This window comes from Musa acuminata, unplaced genomic scaffold, assembly GCF_036884655.1.
Source record: "Musa acuminata AAA Group cultivar baxijiao unplaced genomic scaffold, Cavendish_Baxijiao_AAA HiC_scaffold_1137, whole genome shotgun sequence".
Lineage (NCBI taxonomy): Eukaryota > Viridiplantae > Streptophyta > Magnoliopsida > Zingiberales > Musaceae > Musa > Musa acuminata.
Window position 1 is genome coordinate 1,421,359 of NW_027021349.1, and position 17,307 is coordinate 1,438,665.

At 42.9% G+C, this 17,307-nt stretch overlaps 1 protein-coding gene across 1 annotated transcript; it reads right to left on the minus strand.

Moving 5' to 3' along the window:
• Positions 1 to 14,891: 14,891 nt before the first annotated feature.
• LOC135670950 (flavonoid 3',5'-hydroxylase 1-like) lies at positions 14,892 to 16,546 on the minus strand. Its single transcript, XM_065178745.1, has 2 exons — positions 15,632 to 16,546; positions 14,892 to 15,524 (listed from the first exon to the last, which is right to left on the minus strand). Exons 1-2 carry the CDS (start codon positions 16,520 to 16,522, stop codon positions 14,892 to 14,894), a joined length of 1,524 nt encoding a protein of 507 aa, XP_065034817.1. The 5' UTR covers positions 16,523 to 16,546.
• Between the last annotated feature and the right edge of the window lie 761 nt (positions 16,547 to 17,307).

Consider the following 17,307-nt stretch of genomic DNA (forward strand, 5'->3'; position numbering starts at 1 on the left):
CTTATTACAAGAATTTTTAACATAAAATTTAAGCTAAAACTGATCAAGTTTAACCGCTTCATCATCTAACAAAATTAATCGCTTAGATCATCTAACAAAAACTTCAAAATCTTACCTCTCTCTCCTATTCCTTTTCTCTGCGCCACCACAGTATCACCCACGCACGCACATACACCTCTGTTCATTGCCGTATGACATCGCGCACACCACTTCCTTTTTTGTTTTCTATTTTTATTTTAATAAATCATATTTGGACTGAACCCAAAACTAAATATATTTATATGCACACAACTTAACTAAACTAATTTTTTTTTTTATAAGAGATGAATGATGATAAAATGTATGCATCCGATCCTTGAAACATAATGAGTTATTATTGTTGTAGACTTGATGGCTGTGATTATGTTTTCATTTATATTGTACTTGACAAGTATTCACAATTTACATATGTTGTTGTTACGCAAAAAAATAATTAGATTATCTTTTGAATCATATATAGAGCAAAGAATATTATAATTTGAATTGGTATTGAAGCTCCACATAATTAGTCAGTTGCCGTCAGAAAAAGATAATTAAGAAGATGATTTTTCTTTGCTTTTCGCCCTGATAATTAACAAAAAGATTACTTTTTGATGTTATTAACTATTAATTAATGGTTTCCACTTATGGTTCTAATGATTTAATGCATAAAATCTTGAGTACCACCTGCATATGCACCAAGATTAAAACCCAGTTTGCATGGCAAAAGGAATGCAATAAATAAACTTCTTAAAGTGCTTTTGCTGATTCATTTACATGAAGCCATCAGCCTCCTACTCAGTGTAAGAAAACTCATCACTACTCAGTGCAAACATTTAAGTTTATCACTAAAAGATAATTTATTGATAAAATTATCACCAAACAATTTTTTACTGACAAACTATCATTTGTCACTAATATATTCTCACTAAATCTCCAAGATTTCCAAATTAGTTACAAAAATAAATCACCACTAAAATCTATAATCTAATGACAAATATGGTTTTTATTGTCGCTAAAATTTTTAACCACATGACCTAACCCGATGAAAGTTGGTGATAGATCACACCGTCATTAATTCTTTTAGTGATAATTTTTATATGTAACTAATAACTTTAAATTTTCTTGTAGTGTGATTTTAGAGCCTATCTCTCCGGAGATGGTCGACTTGTATCACGAGCTCATAGGTTGTCTTCTGATGGATATCATCATGCATTGTTCTTGATCGGAAGATCCACGATACATCCATTACCATCATGATCAGGACAAAAAGAGTGATCAACTTAATATATTTTTTAGAAAAATAAATTTATTATTTCAAAGATCTAAAAGAACACATCCTTGATCTTCGTAGTTCAGAAAAGAGGTCAGGCCTCTTGTCATTGTTCTTTCCAACAAAAACTACATCTGTTGTTTCTTATCCAATTAGCCGATCAGTTGGCGTGCTAATTACCCTTTCTCTATGTATACACACCAAGCTGTATTCGGTGAATTACTGCAACAAATGCTTTAATGATGATTCTTGATACTCCTCCTAATCATTACTACTGCATAGCATCTCTAGTGATATTAAGCAATTAATGTTCATGATCAATTCTGCATCTGCTTCAAGGATGATTCTTGATACTCCTCTAATCATTCCTTGGCTAACATGCAACTCTTGTTCTTCTTCTTCTTCTTCCACCTTTTAAGTCAATGTTCTTCTTCCACCTTTTAAGTCAATGAGTTTCACTGGCTCTCATTTTGTTGGAGAGGTAGGATTTATAAGTATTTTTGAATTCTTTAAGTTGTTTGGAGAACTAGAATTACTAGTACGATACGAAACTAAGTACATGAAACAAATTTTGATATTGAATTTTTGTTTTTCTATAATTATCTCATGCGCCTCATAATTTAACAGTTGGTCGGTATGGAAGAAAAAAATAAAATTTTAAGTATACCTAAGATTTTTTTAATAGATCTAAAGAGAGTGAAAGAAATTTTTAATGACTTATATGAGAGAATATACAAGGGGCATGAGTTTATCCCATGTAACTCAAAAACGCTTAAAATTTACTTTCGATTTTTATATGATTCTTTTTATGATATAGATACGGAGTGTCAAACTATATTGATATTAAAATAATTTTAAAATTTATATCTTATTATTAGCTCTATAAATTGTTCCATTGATATCAAGATATTCTCTATATCTTAAAAACTAGTTATTTTTCTTTTAATATTGTGAAGATGAGAGATTAGCAAACTTCTGTTAAGATTGTGGTAGGCCAATCAAGAGACTAGTATAAATGAGAACTTGGTCGAGCTAATTAAACCTGCACCCGAGATCAGTCACTCGGCCAATAGGTCCAATCTTTGTCCGATTCTCATAGCTCGGTCCCCTAACCAACGACTTGCCAATATCATTCTGCCTGGGCCCAACCACCCGATCAATAGTTCCAACCCTTCCCAAAGCACAAGGCGCCACCCGCCGAGCAGCCCCACGACGAGCCAGCCCGACTCGCTAGTCTTAAACTTGAGCCCGAGATCAGTCACTCGACCAACAAGTCCAGTCCTTGCTCGAGTCTCACAGTTCAGTCCCCTAACCAGCAACTCGCCAATATCATTCTGCCTAGGCCTAGTCGCCCGGCCAACAGTTCCGACCCTTCCCAAAGCACAGGGCACCACCCGTCGAGCAACCCCATGACGAGCCAGCCCAACTTCCCCTCACAAGCAAGCAATACATCGACGGCACTCTGACCCAGGTGCACCCCTCGCCCTCTCGCAAGGACCCCTCGGTGGGGGGGGGGGGGGGGAGAAGTGATAAGGTATATTTTGGGACCAGGCCACATCACCATCAACACCGCGCCACATCACCGCTAGGTCAGCAAGAGAAGTACTCCCACGTTCCAAGCCAGGATCCATACCAAGGCGTTCCTCGGTACGTTCCGTCCCGGAAAGCTCGGGACGGCGCCGTATGGCACCGCTCCGTGCGTCCCGGAATGGCGGTCGCACAAAGGTACCATCTCGCCCCTCGAGGATCGACCGCCACGCCAAACCCATGTACGGTCGACCCTTGTACAGTAGTATAAAAATCCCTAGTCGACATTCGGCTAGAGGGGGGCAAAAAAATAGAAAACCAAGCACTAACTTACTTATTGAGGGGCCAAAGTCGGTAATCAACCGACGAGAGCCTTCTATGCAGGAGAGTGGCCACCCCCCTCGAGACATGACCATCTCAATCGCGAGCCGTCCTCCTCCAAGTGAATTTGATATCCCGACTAGTGCCTAGTACCATCTATCCAAGAGAGCAGACAATCCCGAGGCGTGGCCACCCCGACCGAGAGTCGCCAACCAGCATCTCGACTGAGAGATGCCAATCAACATTCCAACGCCAACACCCCATCCTAAGGGCGTGACCGACCCAGGCACCCAGCTCAGCTACCCGAAGACTCCCGACATCGACCCGTGGACTAGGCCGTGCTGACTCATCGGGCACGGCGCATCAGTTCACCAACATCACCAATGGTTTTGCTTGGTTTCATTCGAAACAATTGAAAACTGTGCATCAAGAGATTTATCTTAGATTCTTTTACTCTACTTATACCTTCATTAGTAATTTCAAGTGTGTGCCAAATATCGTATACAGTTTCACAAGTCGAAGTACGATTAAACTTATTTTTGTTCAAAGCACAAAATAAAGTATTCATAGCTTTAGCATTTACCGAAAATGATTTTTTCTCAAAATCATTTCATTCATTAATAGGTTTAGAGGGTGTTTGAATACCAAGTTCAACGACATTTCATAAATTGAAATTCATAGAAAGCAAGAAACTCTCATTCATATTTTCCAATACATGTAGTGCTAGTCATAGATGCTCGGCAAGCCAATCACGTGAGTGATGGCACATGTGACTTGATACAGAATCTTTTTGCTTATTATATTTTAGCGTATATCACTTTATAACTATTGCATAAATGCATATATATATTGTGATGTCCTTGGATTTGTGCAATGGGAATCGGATCGTGATGAGATCACGATAATGAGATCGATTCACCTTTAAACACATATCCTAAATAATCCCGGTCATAGGTTACTCGAGAGGGACATCGTGATAACCGGATAGACTGGTGTGCTATATACCCGTCCATATGATGGATGCAGCTGGTCTCATAGCTGCTCGTGTAGGGACACTAGGGATACAGTACAGGTGCTCATTGGAGAATGAGTTCACTAATTGATCCGCTTACGGAATGTTGGATGGTTGATGATGTCTTATTGTCAGACAGCGATTCCGTAGTCCTAGTGGTGTATCTGGTCCTTAGACTTGAGACACCAAGGATGTCTTGTATGAGTGCTCCACTCTTTGATACCAGACTTATAGGTTTGGCTGTCCCAGATCTAGTACAATTGGTCATTGGGAGTGGTAGTCGACCTTACGAGGGCTATTGAGTGTCGATAGAGGATCATCCACTCTCGGCGTCATGAGAGGAATATCCCATGTGTTCTCGCTCAGACAAATCCCTGGCCAGGGTCATTCGGGTTGAGAGAGAAAGAGTTCTCCGGGAGAATCTGATTAGAGCGAGACTCGAGTAGAAACCGTATGGGTCTGACAACACCATGCTCGATATACGGTCTCTGGGATATTAGATGGATGAGGGATTATAGGTACACGGTAACTGAGGACAGACAGGTCCAATGGATTGGATTCCCTTGTATCGTCTGGGAACTATGGCGTAGTGGCCTAGTACGTTCGTAGTCGATGAGTCAAGTGAATTATTACAGAGATAATAATTCACTGAGTTAGAAAGAGTTCTGATAGGTATGACTCACGGCCAGCTCGATATTGGGCCTAGAGGGTCACACACATATGATAGGCATTGCGATGAGTAGAGGTTCGGATATGAGATATCCGACGAAGCCCTTGTCTTATTGGATGCAGATGGAGGACCCATTAAGGTTTGACAAGGGACCTCTATAAATAAGAGGGATTCAGAGCCTCATAGGCTAGAGTCTTTGCTTGCCTTTCCTATTCTCCTCTCCCTCTCCACCTTAGAGCAGGCCTAGAGCTTTGAGGAGCATCGTCGCAACCCTGCTGTGTGGATCACCGCTAGAGAGGAGGACGCTTGACCTCCTTCACCCTCTCCTAAGGATCTGTAAGGAAATAGGGATATATGATCTCCCTAGGTAACACAATCTATTCTATACGCAGTTTTGAGTTTCGCGGATTTTGCGCATCAATCTTCGCACGACGACGAACATCTTTTTGGGAATCAGGGATTTTGTTTTCTTGTTCTTCCGCTGCGCATGTGATGTCGCCCCTATGATTTCCCAACAGTGGTATCAGAGCCAGGTTGTTCGTGCGAATGATTGGTTTTGAACTGCGTGTGTTGTGTTTAGGAGGAATTTTGACATCAAAATCGTTGACGCAAAAACAAAGAAGGGCAGCAACAGTTGCTACCCTCGATCTGCGTGCGTGCAGCGCAGCCGAAGGCGGGCAGCACAGGGGCTGCGTCTGCAGCAGCCGGCCGGCGGCCTGCTTGCAGCAGGCTTGCGTCCGGCGGGTCTGGCAGCCCGCGGGCAGAGGCGCCTGCGGCCGCTTCTCCCGCGGGGTGAGACGCCGCAGGGCAGCGGCGCCTGCCGCCGCTGCTCCCGCGGGCGAAACCCCCCCCACAGGGGCGGCCGCCCGGCGGGACAGCACCGCTTGCGGGCGTTGCCCCGCCGGCAGAACCGCCCGCGGGGGAGCCCACCTGCAGCGGCATCGCCGCCAGCCGGCGTGCCGCCTGCAGGCGAGGGCAGCGCCCTCGCCCCGCTGCACAGGCCGCCGCCAGCAGGGTGGCGGCGGCGGCAGCAGCAAAGGGTAGTAGGGCATTAGGGTTTTCTGAGCAAAAGACAGTTTTGGCCCTCGAAATTTGAGAAATTCTAGTTTCTGTCTTTTGTCCAAATTACAAAAATACCCTTATAAATTCAGAAATTCCCTATATGTCCCTGATTTCAGAAAATATTAATTAATTAAAAGGTTTAGTTGATTATTATTTTTATTATTATCTAGTAGTCCTACATGATGATGATTATTTATACATGTGATGTATGATGTGTGGACGGATGATCATGGACCGTGTGATGTGTGTACTTGTGATTATTATTATTGAGCCTCCATTATATTTCTCGTTTATTGTCCGGCCTGCGTGCCTATGATTAAATTGTAATCACATGAGAAGGCGCAGCGGGAGCGTGGATGTGATAGCGGGACCCACGAGACGGACGATCGTGATGCATGGAGATGCATCAAGATGTTGACGGAACCGACGAGGACGAGATGGACGATCATAGGGCATGGAGATGCACCGTTGCACACATAAATCTTGATGTGAGTGATTAGGCCTACTGGCTCAGGCCTAATCATATTAGGTTGTGGTCCATGATCATCTGGTGTGATTGCTTATACACATACTAGATATGTATATATATTTGCATGCGATGTAGATATATATAAAATATGTATATGTGTGACATGTCATATTAGGAGACCAAATCATAGAAACATCTCTCGATAATATTAAGTCGGTAAACGTGAGGCAATTAGATTGACCCACGTGGCCTTCCATCGTTATGAGTAGGAATCGATTCCCGGTGTAGGTTGAGTTGGTCGAGTCCCTCGAGACTCACCTATATCGCGATTCGCTATATTGCTTACGACATAGAGATGTCACCGGTGACCTGAGGGCATGGTATGCTTGGTCGAGTCCCTCGAGGGTATATCATCAAATCAGACTCATCTTGTAACGAGGGTGTTGACTTAACCGAGCATCATGGTTGGTCGAGTCCCTCGAGACCATGGTGATTCGGAGGCCGAACAGGACGGGAATCACAAGGAGTTGTGATCGGCAAGAGTTGCCTACCTTTTAGGCTTAGTGTGATTGGTCGAGTCCCTCGAGGTTACACTAAGATGCTGATTGGATCCTGATCCCCATTAGAAGTCTGTCGGAGACTTCCGTTTCACGTGCTGAGGGTGTCGCGTGACTCGTTAGTAAAATAGTGGGAGCATATTAAGATATAAGTCCATATCTTGATAGTTTATTTCTTGCAAAATCTGCATGTTATTCATTTCTGCTGCATCTTTATTTTTAGAAAATGTCGCTTTCAAATCCCTTACGTGGCATACTTGATGTCAACCACCTCACTGGTCCAAATTATACGGATTGGCTCCGTAACTTGAGAATTGTTCTCACAGCGGAGAAAATCGTGTACGTCATTATACAGTGATGCCTGCGCCCGAAGAAGGGGCAAACGAGGATGAGATCGCTCGCTACCTGAAGTACATTGATGACTCCACTCTTGCTCAGTGCTATATGTTGGGCTCTATGACTCCTGAGTTACAGAGACAACATGAAAAGATGGATGCCAGATCCATTCTTCTACATGTCCGTAAATTGTTTGAGGAACAGGGAAGGACTCAACGATATGAGATATCTAAGAGCCTCTTCCGCGCTAGGATGATTGAGGGGACACCGGTTCAGAACCATGTCCTAAAGATGATTGAGTGGATAGAGAAACTCACAGGTCTAGGAATGGTCCTAGAGAATAACTTGTGTGTGGACATTGTGCTTCAGTCCCTACCAGATTCCTTTTCACAGTTCATAATGAATTTTAATATGAACAAGTTTGAGGTGACTCTCCTAGAGCTCCTCAATATGTTGAGGGAGGCAGAGAGTACTATTAAGAAAGAGAAGCCAGTTCTCTATACTGGTGAGACCAGTAAGAAAAGGAAAGCAGAAAGGTCCCTTAAGAAGGGAAAGGGCAAGGGTAAACCAGGTAAAGCAAAGGTTGCTAAGAAAGACCCAGCAAAGGACAAAGGTCAGTACTTCCACTATGGTAAAGATGGGCACTGGAAGAGGAACTGCAAAGAGTACCTTGCAGAAAGGGCGAAATAGAAGCTTGGAGAAGCTTCAGGTACATTCATGATCAATCTCCAATTGTCAGATTTGTGTGATAGTGCATTGGTATTGGATACCAGTATTGCTTATCACATCTACAATTTATTGTAAATTCTAGCAAAGCCGATGGGAGATTGACGGAGGAATATTGCATAAAGATTTGTTTATGCAATACACTACTCCACATATTATGAATGTAAGTGTCTAAGAGGAAACGAGATGAGGTGAACAGTGCATACCTATGGCATTGTAGGCTATGTCATATCCATGAGGGAATGATTCAAAAGTTGATAAATGATGGATATCTAGATCCATTCGACTATGTGTCATATGCAACTTGCGAGCCTTGCCATTTAGTGGAACTGGAGAGAGAGCCGCTGAGCTGTTGGAACTCATACATAGTGATGTATGTGGACCCATGTCAACTCATGCCATTGGTGGTTACTCCTACTTCATTACCTTTACTGATGATTTCTCAAGGTATGGATATGTGTATTTAATGAAGTACAAGTCCGAGGCCTTTGAGAAAGTCAGAGAGTATAAGAATGAGGTGGAGAACCAGACTGGAAAGAGTATCAAAACTCTTCGATCAGATCGAGGAGGTGAGTACTTAAGTACAGAGTTTACTCAATTCCTCAAGGACCATGGGATATTATTCCAATGGACACCTCCTTATACACCTCAGCTCAATGGTGTCTCTGAAAGGAGAAATCATACATTATTAGATATGGTACGGTCCATGATGAGTTTTGCTGACCTACCCATCTTATTCTAGGGATATGCCCTAGATACCACAGCTTACCTTTTGAACAGAGTTCCAACTAAGTCGGTAGTGTCTACACCATATGAGATATGGAAAGGGAAGAAGCCTGATCTTAAGGTTGTTAAGATTTGGGGTTGTCCTGCCCATGTTAAAAGACACAACCCCGATAAGTTAGAATCAAGGACAAAGCGATGCAAATTTGTGGAATACCCCAAGGAAACTTGTGGGTATTATTTCTATCATCTCGAGGACCAAAAGGTCTTTGTAGCTAAGAGAGCAGTGTTCCTTGAGAAGGAACACATTCTTGGCGGAGACAGTGGGAGAATGATAGAGTTGAGCGAGGTTAGAGAACCAAGCTCAAGCACCACTCTACAGCCCGAGTTTGTTCAGGTACCTAATACACAAGTTTCAACTTTAAGCAGGTCTGATAGAGTATCCCATCCTCCTGAGAGATATGTGGGACATATTAGAGGAGAGGATGTTGAGGATATTGATCCTCAGACCTACGAGGAGGCTATTATGAGTATAGACTCCGGGAAGTGGCAAGAAGCCATGAATTCTGAGATGGATTATATGTACTCCAATAAGGTTTGGAACCTAGTTGATGCGCCCGAAGGTATTGTACCCATCGGTTCCAAGTGGATCTTTAAGAAAAAGATCGGAGAAGATGGAAAGGTAGAGACCTATAAAGCAAGGCTAGTGGCTAAGGGGTATCGTCAAAGGCAATGTGTTGACTACGACGAAACCTTCTCACCCGTAGCAATGCTAAAATCCATCAGAATTCTATTGGCTATTGCAGCACACTATGATTATGACATCTGGCAGATGGATGTGAAAACCACATTCCTCAATGGGAACCTCGAGGAGGAGGTGTATATGATGCAACCTGAGGGATTTGTGTCCAAGAACTGCCCAGATAAGGTGTGTAGGTTGCTTAGATCCATTTATGGACTAAAGCAAGCTTCCCGAAGTTGGAACATAAGATTTGATGAGGCAATCAGATCTTATGACTTCGTTAAGAACGAAGATAAGCCTTGTGTGTATAGGAAGGTAAGTGGGAGCGCTATCACCTTTTTGGTATTATATGTGGATGACATCCTGATCATTGGGAATGACGTAGGAATGCTATCCATAGTAAAGGCTTGGTTATCTAGACACTTCTCCATGAAGGACTTAGGGGAAGCATCCTATATCTTGGGGATTTGAATCTATAGAGATAGATCCAAAAGGATGCTTGGCTTGTCCCAGTCCAAGTACATAGAAACCATTGTCAAATGGTTTGGCATGGAAAATTCTAGAAGAAAGGGCGAACATGAATATGATACCTTATGCCTCAGCAATAGGGTCTATCATGTATGCCATGCTATGTACTAGGCCTGATATAGCGCATGCTCTGAGTGTCACGAGCAGGTATTAGGTGGATCCAGACTTGGAGCACTGGAAAGCAGTAAAGTGTATCCTTAAGTACTTGAGAAGGACTAAGGATCTTTTACTAGTATATGGAGGTAATAGCCTTAAGGTTGAAGGCTACACTGACTCAAGTTTTTAGTCTGATGTCGATGATAGCAAGTCGAATTCAGGGTGTGTGTACACTTTAAATGGAGGAGCAGTGTGCTGGAAGAGTTCCAAGCAAGATACCACTACTGACTCACCACAGAGGCGGAGTACATTGCTGCATCAGATGCAGCAAAGGAGAGAGTTTGGGTGAAGATGTTCATTACAAATTTGGGAGTCGTTACGGATAGCGAAAAGTCAACTTCCTTATATTGCGACAACTATGGGGCGATTACTCAAATAAGGGAACCCGGGTCTCATCAGAAGTGTTCTGAGGAGGTTCCAGCTTATCAGAGAGATCGTAACCCGAGGATATGTAGCAGTGGAAATAGTTCCATCCGAAGATAACATTACAGATCCACTGACAAAGCCGTTGTCTCAGATTGTCTTTGAGCGTCATAGGGGTCTAATGGGGATCAGACACATATGTGATTGGCTTTAGGTCAAGTGGGAGATTGCTAGTCATAGGTGCCCGGCAAGCCAATCACGTGAGTGATGGCACGTGTGACTTGATACAGAATCTTTTTGCTTATTATATTTTGGCGTATATCATTTTATAACTATTGCATAAATGCATATATATAATGTGATGTCCTTGGATTTGTGCAATGGGAATCGGATCGTGATGGAATCACGATAATGAGATCGATTCACCTTTAAACACATATCCTAAATAATCCCGGTCATAGGTTACTCGAGAGGGACATCGTGATAACCGGATAGACTGGTGTGCTGTATACCCGTCCATATGATGGATGCAGCTGGTCTCATAGCTGCTCGTGTAGAGACACTAGGGATACAGTACAGGTGCTCATTGGAGAATGAGTTCACTAATTGATCCGCTTACGGAATGCTGGATGGTTGATGATGCCTTATTGTCAGACAGCGATTCCGTAGTCCTAGTGGTGTATCTGGTCCTTAGACTTGAGACACCAAGGATGTATTATATGAGTGCTCCACTCTTTGATACCAGACTTATAGGTTTGGCTGTCCCAGATCTAGTACAGCTGGTCATTGGGAGTAGTAGTCGACCTTACGAGGGCTATTGAGTGTCGATAGAGGATCATCCACTCTCGGCGTCATGAGAGAAATATCCCATGTGTTCTCGCTCAGACAAATCCCTGGCCAGGGTCATTCGGGTTGAGAGAGAAAGAGTTATCCGGGAGAATCCGATTAGAGCGAGACTCGAGTAGAAACCGTATAGGTCTGATAACACCATGCTCGATATATGGTCTCTGGGATATTAGATGGATGAGGGCCTATAGGTACACGGTAACTGAGGACAGACAGGTCCAATGGATTGGATTCCCCTGTATCGTCTGGGAACTACGGCGTAGTGGCCTAGTACATCCGTAGTCGATGAGTCAAGTGAATTATTACAAAGATAATAATTCACTGAGTTAGAAGGAGTTCTGACAGGTATGACTCACGGCCAGCTCGATATTGGGCCTAGAGGGTCACACACATATGGTAGGCATTGCGATGAGTAGAGGTTCGGATATGAGATATCCGACGAAGCCCTTGTCTTATTGGATGCAAATCCAATACCCACTAGGGGAGGACCCATTAGGGTTTGACAGGGGACCTCTATAAATAGGAGGGATTCAGACCTCATAGGCTAGAGTCTTTGCTTGCCTTTCCTATTCTCCTCTCCCTCTCCACCTCAGAGCAGGCCTGGAGTTTTGAGGAGCGTCGTCGCAACCCTGCTGTGTGGATCACCACTAGAGAGGAGGACGCTTGACCTCCTTCACCCTCTCCTAAGGATCTGCAAGGAAACAGGGATATACGATCTCCCTAGGTAACACAATCTACTCTATACGCAGTTTTGAGTTTCGCGGATTTTGCGCACCAATCTTCGCACGACGACGAACATCTTTTTGGGAATCGAGGATTTTGTTTTCTTGTTCTTCCGCTGCGCATGTGATGTCGCCCCTATGATTTCCCAACATGTAGTACGTCCCATTAAACATAGGAGGACGAGCGATAGAGTAACCTTCTAGATTACCTACAAAAGTCATTTAATCTCTCTTGGATGTTAAACCAATCAAGAAAATTTTGGCTCTGATACCAACTGTTAGGACCGTATTGGCACTACGAGAGGGGGAAGGGGGGGTTTGAATTAGTGCTTTCATAAAAACCTCGGTTTAAAATTTTTCATTCGATGAAACCATACCGGAAATACGTTTAAAATTAGAGAGCAAGTGAGAGTAGTAAACAATTAAATCAATAAGTAATGACAATGAAAAATAGAAAGAAAGTGCAAACCAAATTTATAGTGGTTCGGTCGTCGTGACCTACATTCACTCCTGATTCCTCTTCCATTGAGACCACTAGTGTTCACTAACGATCTTCTTTCAATAGGCAAAGACCAACTATCCTCTTTACAACTCTTTCTCCTTTTAACAGGCCTAGGAGAGGACCTTTACAACCCTCGTTTACAAGGAAATCCTCACAACCTCTCTTAGAACCTCTAAATTTAAGAAGGAATGACTCAACTTTCTAATAGAGTTTTCACACTCTAAACCATAAGTTTTCATTCTCTTTTCTTGCTCACTCAAGTAGGAAAGAGTGAGATATTTATAGGCCCCAAATGACTTAAAAAATAGAGCAAAAAAAGGTCTCATCCTAGGTTTCAAGAGTATTAGTGGTACCACTGCCTACAGCCCTGACAACTAGTAGTACTACCGCATAGTCTGGGCGGTACTATCGCCAGACATCATGGGAGACTGTGTTTGGGTGGTACCATCGCCAGTCTGGGCGGTACCACCGTCGGGTCTTCCAGAAAACGTACACTTCGTACATTTCGGCTCATAGCGGTTTCACCGCCTGTTCTGGTAGTGCCACCGCTTGACCTAACTCTAGATCGCTGAATGAGCCTCCCAATGGGCCGAACTCAACACCAAATTAAGCCCAATGGGCCCCTAATTGAGTTAGCATAGTTACATCTAAAACTATCTCAATTATATCTAATCTACTTCGATTAAGACATGATCAATTACAAGACAAGAATACTATGTTGTCCGACATGTCATTGGTTCGTTCGATGCTTCGTCTGAACCTTTGGTGCATCGTCCTCTCCTTCGACATATTGCCCGATCGACATGTTGACCTTTCGCAACATTCAATTTCCTTGGCATAATGTCCAATACGTCTAGCCCGATGCCCAAACTCATAGCACAAAGTCCTTCTACAGGCATATCGACCAATCTTTTGATATGATGCTCTTCGGCCTAACGTCTGATTCTTCTACTTCAATTGATTTGTCTTTCCATGATCGAAGTTAGTCCTACGTCACTCAAACACTAATTAGATCATAACTTCATCAATTAATTTTATCATCAAAATCCGAGATTCAACATATATATACATATGTATATGTAATACATATGTATATACATATACATATGTATATGTATATATGTATATACATATGGTCAGACCAGAAAAAATTAAAAATTTAATTATTAATCATTTTGATTCACTAACTAGTCCATTTAACTTTAAATTGCATTTATTGTCACAGATTTTTAATTTTTTATATAAACATTTTAATCTTTTTTTTATCATAATAATTTTTTAGGAGGAAGGAAAAAATAATCGACTTGGAAGAGTAGATGAAGAAAGAGATAAAAGCGCATGGACGAGTAAACAATTAATATATTTTTTAATGTAAATTTTAATTGAATATATCAACTAGTTTAACAAATAAAATCCTTAACAATTATTGTAAAAAGAAATGTAAACCTTTGGTAATGTTGGGTCTAGCTGAAAGGAGAAAAAGTTAATGTTGGAAGGTTTTACTAGATGAACGAACAGACTAAATTTCATCGGTTTTAATCTAAATTTTATATAAAGAATTATTGTAACAAGTTTGATAATATTAATGATACCGATATAATTTATCTTCTCTAAGGTGCTTTTTCGCTATACTCATTTGGTGAGACCTAAAATTTTTCTTTAATGGAATCTATTTGTGATGATGATGATGATATGTTATTGTTGAGCCAAGATATGTGTTCTTGATGTTATTATGATTTTTTAGTTATTCTGAAGAATATTTATTGTAAACCTGTTATTATTATTGGTAATAGTGAAAGTTTGAAGTGGACTATGGTCGTGTGATTTTTCTCGTATTGAATTTTTCACGTAAAAAATTCGGTATCTCACATTATGATTGATTCATTGTTCTACTATTTATGCTGCTTTGATTAATATTTGATTATCATAAAAAATTGATAATTTGATAAGAAACTCATTTTAATACACAAAGAGGAAAAAATTTTATTTTACTATAATAATTTTTCTCATATAATTCATAGTAAGGTCATAATATAAAAGAAAATGACACACTTAATCATTTTATTCATTATAATAGTTTCCAATCTCTCGATTGACATCTAGACATTTTAATTTCTTAATCTCTCTTCATCTACAAGAGAGATCCACACAAGGACAAGGCATGCCATACGCTAATACGCACTAATACGCTAAAATGCACGTGCGCACACACACACACACACATATATATATATATATATATATATATATATATATATATATATATATATATATATATATATATATATATATATATATATATATATATATATATATATATATATATATATATATATATTCAGATATAGGCGGCTGCGGACAAGCGTGGAGTCGGAAAGACTTTAAGAGGCACGGCCTTGGGAATGGTCAACCCGTGCTTCTCCTCCATGTCGAGCTCCTCGTCTCCATCAGGAAGTCTCCAATTGAAGGAGTGCACCAAGGCGCCCAACATGTACTGAACAAACACCGTGCCAGCCAGCTTCCCCGAGCAGATCCTTCTCCCTGCTCCGAAGGGGATGAACTCGAAGTCATTGCCCTGGGGATCGTACTTGGCTCCCTCGCCACCGGCGACGAAGCGGTCGGGGTCGAACACCAGCGGGTCCGCCCACACCTTCGGGTCCCTCCCGATGGCCCAGATGTTGACGAGGAGGCGACTGTTGCTGGGGATGCGGTAGCCGCCCACCTCGCACTCCTCGTAGGAGAAGTGCGGCAGGCTGAGAGGGGTGGACGGGTGCAGACGCAGCGCTTCCTTGCACACCGCCTGCAAGTATGTCAGCTTGGGCAGGTCCGATTCTTCCAGCAGGCGGTCTCGCCCCACTACCGCGTCCGCCTCCGCCTGCGCTCTCTTCAGGATAACCGGGTTCCTCAGCATCTCCGCCATTGCCCACTCCACGATGACGGCGGATGTGTCTGTGCCCGCCGTGAACAGGTCCTGCTTACGTACCCATCATGAGAGAGAAGGTCCTGCTTATATATATATATATATATATATATGTGTGTGTGTATGTATATACATACATACATATATAGACTACTCACGCTAATCAGTGCTTTGATGTTGACGTCCGTGATAGTTTGACCATCCTCCGTTACGCGGTTCTCCATGAGCTTGTCGATGAAGTCCGGCCTCCCCTGTCGTTCCTTCTTCGACGCCTCGTGCTCCAGGAGCAGCTTCGTCAGCATGGCGTCGAACCTCACGTGCACGCTCCTCATCTTCGCCTGGATCCCCTGGAGGTCCATCCACGCGATGGAGGGGAAGAAGTCGCCGATGTTGAACTGCGCCCCGCCCGTGAGCATGTCGAGCACAATGCTCTTGAACTTGTTGGACTCCTCCCCGTGGGTGTCGAACACTCTTTTGCTCACCAGGACCACGCCGAGGATGTTCGCCAGCGCGCACACGAGCACGTCCGGCAGCACCACCGGCTCACCCTTCGTGGCCAGGCCGTGCATGGAGCGGATCATGCGCCCGAACTCGTCCCGCCGGACGGCGGCCCAGCCGGCGAAGGCCTTTCCTCCCAGCATGTGGAGGCTGCATACCTTGCGGAGGAGCTTCCACGTCGGGTTGTAGTCGGCCATGACCAGGTCCTGGCGCTGGTAGGTGACCTCCCGGGCGCTGAGGGGGTCGGGGCGGTTGGCGAACTGCGCGTCGAGGGTCTTGAGAAAGGCGCGGGCGGCGTCGGCGTTGGAGGCGACGACGCAGCCGTGGGAGCCTAGCCGGAGGAACATGATGGGGCCGTAGTGCTTGGCGAGGCGGGCGAGGTTAGCGTGCGCTTTGGCCCCGACGAGCGGCAGCGCGCCGATGATGGGGAAGCCGCGAGGGCCCGGGGGTAAGGGAAGGCGGGAGGTCGACCTGCGGAGAAAGCCACGGAGGAGGAGGTGAAGGAGAAGACAGAGAGCGGCGGCGGCCGCGAGGTAGGGGTCGATAGCCATGCTTGCAGCTATCAGTAGTGCAAGCTGGTGATGTTGGTATGTATGCTTCTGCTGAAGCCTGAATATATAGAGCAGTCAAGGGAGAGATGGGAAGAATCATTTGACATTGTTCTCTTAAACCATTAATGGAACGGGTCAAATAAGCCATTAAATCATTTGACATATTAATTTTAATTATAAATATACTGGTTGATGTTTACTTTTAGCTATACAAAATTCTTTTTTTACATCTAATAAACCAATCCAAACTTCGTCAGAGCTATTAGCACATTACTCTAAGATATGTAACATATTTTTTTATATTTACGATGGATTAAAGATAATTTATATAAAAAAATATATTTTTTAAATTGAATGAGTATAACTCGAGTGTAACCTGAATACAATAATTTTTTAGATAATTTAGGATAGTTTTATATAAAAGTAATATATTTTTAATGATAGATTATTTTTTTAGTTTTATTATTAATTTGTAATATTTTTATATTAAAATTAATATATTTTAAAATATATTTTGTAAGCGAGTTTAATGGTTAATATATGTAAACTGTGAGGAGGGGAGGGAGAGAACAGTAGAATAAAGAAGAGGAGGACAACGGGGCGAGGGAGGTGGATGAGGGAGAGGGAGAAAGTTTAGGGGGTGGTGGCAGCGGAGGAAATCAAAGAGGGGGAGGAGGAGGAAACCAAGAGGAAGAGCAAGGAGGAATAAGCCAACTGAAGGGGGAGGAGATGGTTACGTGAGAGGAGGAGGTAGTGGTGGTGGTGGAAGAGACGAGGCTAATTTG